This window comes from Manacus vitellinus, unplaced genomic scaffold, assembly GCF_001715985.3.
Source record: "Manacus vitellinus isolate BGI_N305 unplaced genomic scaffold, ASM171598v3 scaffold_21_pilon, whole genome shotgun sequence".
NCBI lineage: Eukaryota > Metazoa > Chordata > Aves > Passeriformes > Pipridae > Manacus > Manacus vitellinus.
The window spans coordinates 13,848,946-13,860,027 of NW_021939546.1; the positions used below are offsets into that span (position 1 = coordinate 13,848,946).

General features: G+C 40.7%; 1 protein-coding gene and 1 long non-coding RNA gene across 5 annotated transcripts in view; both read right to left on the bottom strand.

The window, feature by feature from the left end:
• ST3GAL3 (ST3 beta-galactoside alpha-2,3-sialyltransferase 3) overlaps positions 1-11,082 on the bottom strand; it is a 173,529-nt gene that overhangs the window by 157,937 nt on the left and 4,510 nt on the right. For all 4 annotated transcript variants that reach the window (XM_018072250.1, XM_029959663.1, XM_029959665.1 and 1 more), the window contains exon 2: positions 10,733-10,877. In XM_018072250.1, the coding sequence (XP_017927739.1) occupies positions 10,733-10,847 (115 nt within the window). In that variant the 5' untranslated portion in view covers positions 10,848-10,877. The remainder of the gene's footprint in view (positions 1-10,732; positions 10,878-11,082) is intronic.
• Positions 1,673-4,379, bottom strand: LOC108639597. Its single transcript, XR_001920614.1, has 4 exons — positions 4,347-4,379; positions 4,031-4,102; positions 2,787-2,918; positions 1,673-1,819 (listed from the first exon to the last, which is right to left on the bottom strand). It is a non-coding gene; the product is annotated as an uncharacterized LOC108639597 (long non-coding RNA).

Consider the following 11,082-nt stretch of genomic DNA (forward strand, 5'->3'; position numbering starts at 1 on the left):
TTCCTACGGTTAAAACTGCCTGAACGGTTTTGTTATTTCCCCCTTTCTGAAAACTCAGTCTTTCATCGTTTGAGCAGAAATTCTAGAAGTTTGAAGAAGATGTATGTTCAGGCACAGACTACAGTTAAAACAGAAGAAAAGAGTTCTTGTGTACGGAGAGCAAAGTTAAACTGTTCCATTATAAAAAAAAAAATATTCCCTTTAAAAAAGAAAGAGGCGGCTGTGGTATCGATGCACCTAGAAAGCAGGAAGCACAGAGCCTTTTATGTGGTGAATCTGAAGGTTAAAAAGCCCCAAAGCAGCATTCTCAACAGCTCAGGTTGTACACTTAGTTCTTAAGGCACTTGCACAGATGTATCTGAGGCAGCTTCTGGCAGCAGCTTACACTAGTCACATCATACCCTAATTACAGTATCTACATCACTCCACCAGCACTGCCCGGGCAGACCATGTCTTTTATTATCGATACAGTACTTTGAAATACTGCTGTGTTTTTACAAGTACCAGAAAACAACCTCTTCCCCAAGAAAGCAACTTCAGCATATTGCTCCTCTCCTGAACTACACAGACACAGAATGTGTAATTACAGGACAGAGAGTCTCATTTGGCCAACTGGACACGAGATGAAAAGCCTTGAGACCTTTATTCTATTCATAGCTCTGCCCTTGAGCTGCTGCGTGACACAGAAAAATTTGACTTTCCTGTGCCTCAGCTTCCTCTACCTTCCTGAGTCGAGTCTATTTATCACTCTGCATCCTAAAAAACGTTTCTCAGTACATTTTTTTGATCTGTGTCTCTAGGTATCATCGCAGCTGAGAAGCAATATTTATATAGTACTTTAAAGCAATTCTGAGATTGATTCATTTGTGACAAAAACAAAAAGATGCAACTGCACTTGTAAATTATTAACTTTGTCAGCATTTATTTAGAGTAAGCCTTCATATGTAGGAAGCCATCAGCTACTTACCTGTTGTGAAAACTCAGCTTTTATTGATTTCTGTGCCATCTTGTTTTCAATGCGTAGTGCTTTGCAAAAAGATACTCCTCAGAACATGCACACTCATTGTACTTAGACAAGATGTCAGTTAAACTTTTCTGTGATTATTAACTCTTTTTGTTCTGTGAGCGATTAAAGGGCACACTTCCTGCATTGCTGCAGTTTGGATGACTCACATGTTTAATCTGCGCCCAAACACTGAAATCCACAGGATAACAACTGTGAAAAACTGATATGCTGTAACAGGGACTGAGTTAAAGTAGGAGGGATCCTAGCATTATATAAAAAAAATAATAAAATTAAAGATAAAAATGTTTATAAGAGTTTAAAAATGGAAATAGCTAATTTTAACACATTCTGATTTTTTTTTGGCAGTTGAGCAAGAAATGTTAAATTCTGACCTTAAGAAATATACATATTTTGGACTGTCTAGGCATTTTGTTATTCAAATACCATGAAACTGGCTAAGAAACATCCTGTAGTTTCCATACCTGACTAGAATTTTGGCACCATCCTCACACATTATTACTTCCTCAGGAAAGCAATGCATACAAGAGCAATATAATCATCTAGAGCCACAAAGGAGTAACCACTTGAAATCAGCTACCTCAGGTTCAAACACCTATTCAGGATATTCATGCACAGTACAAATTACTTTTTGCTTGATGCCTGGATGCACAATTACATTCCTTCTGAAGTGCAGAAGAAATACATAATTCATAGAGAGCTACACCTCATGACCCAAGTGTATTTGTCCTTGCAAGTCATACCCAGGTTTGGCTGCTTTATTGCTTCAGCTTGACACCGTGATGTACACCCAGACTGCAATGAGAAAAAATGAGATGCTACAGTGACAAGGTTGGCAGAAGGCAACAATGTAGGAAAAATCTCCTCTGCGAAACATCCCTAAGCGTGACAGACATGGTCAGAATCAGTACTAAGGTCACAGCAAAAGCAGATGTTCAACTCGAGACAAATCACAAATTACCTCCTTTGTCCCAACAATGCCAGCAGAACTGATGGGAAGCAGAATTGAAATGGGCATGGAAGGTGCCCAAAGCCAGCCTGACTGCATTAAAGCCAAGGGAGAAAGCCCATGTGATCTATTCTATAAAATGAGTGATGGGATGGAGCCTCCATGAAGGCTGGTAATACCTCAATCCCTACAGCCACTGCTGCTATGGCCAGACTCTGCACCCGAGGGGATACACGGTGAGGAGAAGGAGGAGAGCCAAAGAACCACTCACAAACAGGGATGAGACAGCCCTCACAAGGAGGTATTGTTTCCAGCTGAACACATTGCTGAGGGGTTCACAGTCAGCTGAGATGAATAAGTCCTTTCACCTCTGAAAGCACTCAGCTGCAGAGCAATTGCTACGAGAGGTAAAGTGCTTTCACTGCAATGTACCTTTCCAGAATATAGAAAGCTGCTGACTTCGACCTCTGAAAATGTATTAGAGGACACAGCTTTGGCTGTATGTAAGACACTGAGTGCTGTTCCTTATGAACAGTGTCCCAATCTGCCTATTCAAAGTCACAGGAACCCTTCCCAAAAAATTGCTGGGGGACCAGGGAGAAAATGTACAAGAGTTGAGCAAGTGAAGCAAAGTGAGACACTTAAGTCAGGTTAAGGTCAAATCAGTGAAACAAATGAAAATCGTACTCTGTTTTAAACTGGCCAAGTTCCTCAATGTGCCCATCAGCTAGTCACACAAATGGAGAGAAGGGAAACAGAAAGGCTGAAACAGCAGCAAGACTGTTGCTGTCAAGAGAAGCAAGAGCAACTTACTGTTTCAGGATACAAAGCTAAGGCCCAGCTGTGTGTAGGGAGATGGAGAAGTATTCTTTCACCTTGCTTTTCTATCTTGCTAAAAAGTCATCATTTGTTCAGAACTAAAACAGTAACCCAGGGCTGAAAAAGCTAAAATGAAGACAGAACAAAGATGAGCACAAGTACAGCACTACAGCCACCCCTTGATCCACAACATGCTTAGGGTGCTATGCCCTTAATGCCCTTCACTAAATCTGCTCCTTACAAGTTCCTAAAGCCGGAAAAGCGTTCAGGGAGTTCTCCTCCTCTGAAGAAATCCCAAGGACGAGGCAACATTATGCTTTCTCCTTCCCTCAACAGTTTTGTCATGCATCATTTCCCGTTGCCCCTGCAGAGTTTTGTCCTGCACTGTTAACATTACAGCAGCACTAGAAATTCCTGGAGAGACAGCAGGGTCATAAAGTAACGTTGGGTATTTCACTAAATAGGCGGTAACAGATCACAAAAAGATGAAACACTTTCATTCCCCTATTCCTCTTGTCTGCCCTGTGACGTGCTGCCTTCTAAAAGACAGTACGTGAATATTTTTAGTTTTCTTTTTAACTCTTCCACGTTCTGATTCACATTCACCGAGCTGACTGTCTCTTCTGTCCTGGCAGCCCACAGCCAGCTGCCTCAGGTGAGCCAGGAATGCACACATCTGCTCCCAGCCAAGCAAAAAGTAGCTGGCACAATTACAGCTGTGAAAGACACCACCGCAAGTGAGTGTCCTGAGTTGCAGGAGTTGAAGTTTAGCCACGCTGCTTATTCTGGCAGACTAATAGGGAGCACCAAGTAACTCTAACAGCGGTAGCAATTTCTGGGCACCAAATCCATTTTTCTGTGTTCTGCACAGATAAGAGAATCATCCACCATAGCTAGGACACTAAAGCTTTAAGTTGCAAGCTGAACACAAGTGGAATACTTCAGGCCAATAAGAGAAATCTTAGAAAAGTTAAGCTACTTTACCAGACAACTCTCAACTTCTATTTTTACATCTTTGTTTCTAATACTCACTGCTGCCTCAATAACATTACTTGCTATTTTCAGCGTTTCAAAAAAGTATCATAGTGATCCTCAAATCCCTAAAGCATCTGAAAACTAGCAATTCCTTAAAACTGTAGCTAGATCCATGTTATGAGAACTTTCTGAACATTTGTTCTCAGTTTTGATGCAGAAAGTACAACACTAACACACAAGACAGCTTAGCAGATGAAACAAACCTTGAAGTTACTAATAACTCAAACATCAGAGAAGCCACAATAATCCATCTCAATGCTGTTTCAGGTCTCTTCCTGCAAAGCAAAAGAAGTAACTGTTTCAGGAAACTTAGACTGCTGCACAATACTGTCCAAACAGTCTTTTTTAAAAAAGCTAATGCCCACAAGGTTAATCTTTCAGGCTTTCCAGCCTGGGAAGCAGAGCCAACAGCAATAAAGTCTGCCTTAGAGAACATACAGGCACACACACTCGCTCCTAAAGAAAAGGCCAAGGACAGCTGCTGAGCAATTAAAATGTTTACTATCACCATTTCCTTACCACCCTTCACAACACCAGCATGAGTGCCTTGTAATTCCTGCAATAAAAAAAAAAAGATAAGCGCTCTCACACACCTAACCATCAACTCAGCCATCTTAGCTCAAACCACTTTAATCAGATTTATGCTCCCAGTGCCAAGTTGAGCTGGCCCAGAGTTGTTGTTTTTTACAGGAGCACTCCTGCATTCCCATCTTCTGGCAAAGGCAAGTAGGACAGTCACAGCAGCAGAACACAAAACCATTTCGTGCCTCACTCCACAAAGAGGACACGTTTGTCTCTGTGGCCTAGTTGCTCACACACCAACAGTGTCTCTTCATTGGTTTTTCATTAAACAACAGAACAGAAGGAAGTCAGAGGTCAGAGTATGCAAGATCCACTCCTTTGACGCAGCAAAATGACACTCCCAGTAACTGAAGACACAACAGTTGTACCCACAGTAGATATCACCACACATACCATGGGGCTTTAGCCACGGGAGAAAGAGCATGCATGTTCCAAACCCTTGTAAGAAGATACATTTCTTCAGCACATTTTTAGACACTGATACAAAAAGTGACAAAAATGCCATTTCACTTTGAAAGAGATAAACCAGTATTTATATTAATGATAAAGGTTTGATTGCTTTTGATTAATTTAGCCTTTTTTGCTGCAAGACTGGTTTCCATGGAAATGCAAGCAGACTAAAAACCTGTAAGAAGTGAGTCAGTTTTGCCTGTTTATGTCTCCTCAGTTACCATGGAAACAGACATAAAAAAAAAAAAAGGTAATAAAAAGGATAAGGGTCCTGAAATACCTTCAGAAAAATCTCTTCCCAAAGCTTTATCTCTTTGGCTTCCTTTCCAGAATTAGAGTTGAAAATAACACAGAGCAACAGATGACAGAGTAGTGACTTGATTTTTTTACGGAGACATCAACAGAACATACCTGGAAACGTTTCAAAAACCACATTCAAACTGACAAGCTCAAAATATATAGCTACAAATTGTACTAACTTAGGTTTTGGCAAAAGTACCTAAAGCAGAGTATCTATTTCTTTACATTAACTCCATGCTAATGTAGAGACATACAAGAGAGAACAAGAAAACAGCATCACGCTGTCCTTGTCCTAAGTATATTTCAATACTGTGAGAAAGGGCGAAAAAGAAAAAGCTGCCTTGAGGGAATGAGTCCGATATTTCCATAGCCAGGACATTTTTTTAATGGAATCATTTCTTCCTTACAACCCATGCATTATGAAGTTGCAAAATTGACTCTACACATACCAGGTTAAGTAACAAGTATCAGTATTAAATTTGTTATGAGTAAAAATGCATTTCTCCAAGCTGATAAAGCAAACCTAAGAGGCCCTCTCAGCAAGAGCCCATCTCCCACTGTACTTTTCAGAGACAGTGGTGCACCTTCCCACAAGCTGCCTTCTTCACAATGGTACACATAATACCTTCATTCCTCCTCAGAGCCAAAAGCATCAGGGAAGGTGGAAGGAATAGGATGGGAAATTGTTAGGAAAGAGTGCACTTCTCAAAGCCTGATCCTATCACCACAATTACTATGCAAGAATTCCCTGGCAGCCAAGTGTCCAGAAACACAACGAACAGAGAGGTACAACTATCTGCTGCTCTAAGATCCTTCTGGAATGTTCAGGACAGCTAAACCTGACCACAAACTTTTTACTTCCCCGTTTGTCTCCCACATCACAGTTCTATGTGCTCAGCACACCTCCGTGCAGCTCAACACTCTTCATCGCAGGGCTACGGAATCTGTCACTACTGCCCGCCTGGGAAGGACACGCACGGAGGGTGCACGGCTCTTACCACTGCTGTCAGAGCCTGAAGCTGCAACACAAAAATCGGGAAAGAGGAGAAGAAAAGCTCACCTCTGTCCCAAACACTACTTATCCCAACAATCACCAGAACTCAAGGGCCCTCCTGCACTCACACAAGCGTTACACACCTCGTTTCTGTGCTTTGCTGCTGCTCTGAGAACTGACAACATACAGCCACAAAACAAGGCTTTGAGAGAGAGGGGTGGCAATCGCTGGAGGTCTGTCTTGAATGGAAGAAACAGCTGAACTTAATTCAATGTTAATTAGTTCACATTAGCCAAATTCAATCTATTCTTGTCACAGGAAAGATAAGCCTTAGAGAATTAATTATTCCTTATTCTCCTTTGTATTTTGGCAAGGTGTAGAGTTGCACAGTAAGGAGAATAGTCTCTCAGAACTCAATAAGGCATCACTCAAAGACAGATTTAACATTAAATGGAGAACATTTAATGTTAAGAGATCGTTAAGAGAAAAACTGATGTGTATCTTTCAGTCTATTTTGAAGTTTAGCCTCCTTTCTTGCAGAGGTCAGAAGTGCATATAAACAAATTACTTTAGATATTCACTTACTTTAGCAGCTAAATACACAAACATCCAAGTCTAGTCATCTCTCTCTCAGGGAGACTAGATTCTTTACAAAGTTACCATTCAAATTCATTCATAACAACAACACGTGCAGGCATTTTCTAAAACCTTAAGTGAACAAACCACAAGTGAACAAACAGCAAGTAAGCAGATCAAGTGTTTTCCACCATACTCTACCAAATTTGTTTGCTTCCGTTATTAAGGACAGGTGTCAAGTTTACTAAAACCAGTCAATGAAGAGATTTCAAGGGTGTCAGATGTCAGGATCACATTAGTTTCGTGCCTCTTCCAGCGCAGAGAGTAGAACAGAACAGAGGACTGTGACTGCTGAAGCTAGGGAGTCATTATTAAACAGAAAAAATACACTGGTCACAAGAAAAGAGAAAATAATTTAATAAAAAGGTAACTTAACACACAATCAACAATCTTGGATCATTAAGTACACAAAAATTACCACATCTGACTTAGTTTTGCCTTTGGGGACATCAGCATTATCATACCAATCTTAAACGAAATTTACAAGGTCACACACTGAATTCGGGAAACCACCTGCCTTGTGCACTGAACTAGGCAAGGCTCCCTTAAGCAAATAGAAAGTATAATTGGCCCATTATATGTTGTATCATATTACACATGCTCAAGGAAGTTTAATCGCAGTTAACTAAGTCAATTCAAGTCTGTAATTTGTTAACTTCCAAATGTTTAGAAGCTTAACATTAAGTCTTGACATCAAGTTTCCCAATATGGACTTTTTAATTTGTATTTTGAATTTGCATAAGTTCCTCCTGTGTAAAATTACACGATAAATAAAATGTTTTTTGGTGCGTACAAAACTCTGAAGACCAACTGAAACCTTCGCTGCTTCAAAAGTAACATGGAAAATTTTGTCCTCTTACTGCTGTTCACACTAATATTTCAAGGAGCTTCATCTGATATTTAAGACACAATCCATAAAAGTGTCTAGAAGGAACAACAGTACAGCCTGAATCAATTGTGACAACTGATAAAGATCAATAATCTAAATCCTTAAAGGAGCATCATCGCTTTGCATGTGCACTGCAACTTGCGAGAATAAATGAACAACACGTTTTACACAAAAGATTAACAGAAAGGAGACACACACCAAACAAAAGGTCTGTGATGTCACCTCACAGTGCTCCTGTCAGAACATCCTGGGTACCCAAAATCAGCCAATGCACTCTAACTAGGCTGAAACTTAACGTCACCTTTCCAGGTAAAAATGTTCCATTTACAGAAACCCACAGTATTTGCACATGGATTTGCAACCCTGCGTCACAAGGCAAAGTTACCACAGAACTCCCCAGTGACTGGCAGGGCGTGAAATAACAAATGGCACACAAAGCTAAAGGCAGAAAAACCTGGGAGAAAGTCAGAACCCTCACCAGCACCCTGGTGTATGACAAACACAAAGCTGTTTCTCCACATGTAGCAAAGATCTCGCACAAATTGTGGCATGAAGGGGTTTTTTGCAGGCCTTGGGAAGTCGAAAGTGATTTCCTGGTGATATGAAGGAAGCAAAGGATGGCAGGTGGCATAATTTCATAATGGATCATGTGGTAGCAGATAAGTGTAAGGTGATAGATCAACTGAAGGCCACAATGACAGTCCTGAGCGGTTCTGGAAAGACCCTGGCATCTGGAGAGGGGTATTCCCAGAAACCCACTGTAAGGTGATAAGGCTACACAAAAAGGGACAGAGACTCCTGATGGCTTCCCAAAAGACCCCAGCAACCGTTTTTATATTTTACTTTGCTTTCACCTTTACTAATTGTACTTTGCTTCCTTACAGACTAATTGTTCTTTGCTTCCTTATATCTTGCCTTACTCATTGTACTTTGCTTTTTATACTTTGCTTTCCCCTTTCCCCTTACTTTGATATTTTACATTGCTTTATTTATTTGACCTTTACCTTATAGATACTAATTTTACCTTGCCTTACAAATTTTACCTCGCCCTATACCTTAGAGACTACCATGTATATAATTTACCTTTTTTTTTATATATTGTACTTTAGTGCCTTAGATCACGTACTCCAAGTCATTGTATTTTGGTTTGCCTTAAAGTGTGTATTTCTTGGTCTCGGTGAGTTAAAGTCTGTGCTAGTGAGAAGTGGCTATATTTTTTCCTTTTCACCTTGTGTTAGCAAGTGTGTTTAGATTTTGTCCTAGTCTTTTTAAATTGGTCTGTCATTGACTGGGGTTGCTTGAGTTTTGTATTGAGGTGTTATAGTGAGCTCTTGCTTCTTAGGGAGATGTTTTTGGAGAGTGTGCTTCTGGTTTTAGGTTTTATTTGTTAAGTGGAATTTTGCAGTTAAATGTTATCACAGATGATGCGAACCCTGTAAGTTGTCACAGATTTGTATTAATAAAAGTTATTTTGTGAGCTGGTTTTTTGGTTTTTTTTCGGTGCTGGCAGGCTTGTCTACAGTGGAACAACTCGTAGGAGAAACTTGCTGAGAAGGTTCTCCATTGCTGTTAAGTGCAGTCCCCATAAATAGGGTATCAAAAGTCCTGTCCATCTCAATGTGAGAATCTGTCAAGCGAGGGGTCTCCCCCTAAGGAGACACTGACTGACTGTTTTCAGACTTTAAAGGCTTTGAACTCCTGGGAGGGGGACACTAATAGACAAAAAATACATTAATACAGGTGGGACAGAAAAATCCTCCTTTTCACGTGACAATAAGGCAAAACTGTTAACTACGACTGTACTTATTTTCATGCAGGAAGGATTTTCTACACCTCATCATCAATAGTGCTACTTTTCAGAAGGTCACAATCAAGATTCTTAACTCCCTCTCTGAAGCACAAACCTGAAGAAACAATCCCTGTGCAGAAAGACACTGATTAAAATAAATTCAATCTTACAATACCCGTTCTAGTACAAAGCACCTTAGCAGTTCTCCTTGCAAAAATCACTGCATCAGCACAAGTGTCATATTCGAGTCCTCATCTGTCGTCATGCAAAACTTCTTAAGAGCACATAACCACAGATTTGAAGCATATAGAGGTAGAAAAACACTTAAGTTTAACAAGCATTGCAGCAGAAACCTCCAGCAGTACACACGGAAACGCGACACAGTGAAGGCAGAATTTGACCAGGGGCTTGTTGTCGGTTCTGGATCAGTGTTTCTCAGCTGCTGATCCAGGGAGCAACAGTCGGCTGTGAGACATCTGAAACAGCCCGTGGAACAGCTGCAGAGAAGCCTGGCTTGTGTTTTGGGCAGGAGGGGGGGAGGCGGGAAATGTTTTCTTGTTTTTTGTATTTTCAATAAATAATTCTCGCATGCGAGCAAGAAAGCAATCAACACAGGCAAAAATAAGAGGAGTAACTGAGCAATCAAACCTCGGCCTCATTTCTGTGTCGTTGCAACTGTAACCTTCTGTGGCACAGTACAATCCTCAAATTGTATTCAATGAGGTCAGATGTCTCTTTGGACTTAAAAAGGTTGAGAGACATCCTTTTAGATGACAGATAGTTGGCAGATAATAACAGGGAAGATAAATGGAAGATGAGGATTTCTGAAGGACAAAATAAGATGATGAGATAACCGGCATACACGATTATAGAAAGAAATCAAAATTCACCAGAGAAAAAAAACAACTTGTCATAGACATTTTAAAATGTAGAGAAGATTCAGGGAACAAAAGCCTCAACGTGCAAATTCTTTATTTTGACAATTAGGAATCATAAACTAACACAAAATATTCCAAGAACTGAGATCTCTAATACTAGATTTGTAAAGCATGAACCTGCTCTTGTACCCAGTAATAAAAGTAAAGCCATAAAGAGCATTAGGTAGTCACAAATTCGACCCCTTAAGCATACTAAAAGCTCCAGCATTTGAGTGGGCTTAACCACATCCCTCTAATACCACTAAATCAGAACCACCTCACTGCTATTGCAACTATTTGAGAGACATTTTAGGGAGCCCAGCAAGTTACACGGTGCTTTATACTTACTTGAATCCTCCCATCTGAGAAGGTGCAACTTCCAAGCGGAATAGTACAGAAATCCCAGTACCAGAAAGAGGCAGAGGGCTAGCAGCAGGTTACGCATAAACACCAACAGTCCCATCTTCACATTAAATCTGCTCTTCTACATGACCTGAGAGAGAAAAGCACGTTGAGGTTGGGGTCGGAGCCGCCTTCTCCGATGGACATCCCTTAAGAGGCACTCCCACACCCACAGTAATCGTGTAACAAGGTAAACACATGGTCAAACACACCCGCTACCCACACCGCGTCAGTGAAGTACTAACTACCACCCAAGGCAGCTGCCTTTTTTGGCTGTCCCAAGGGTACGCGCGGCT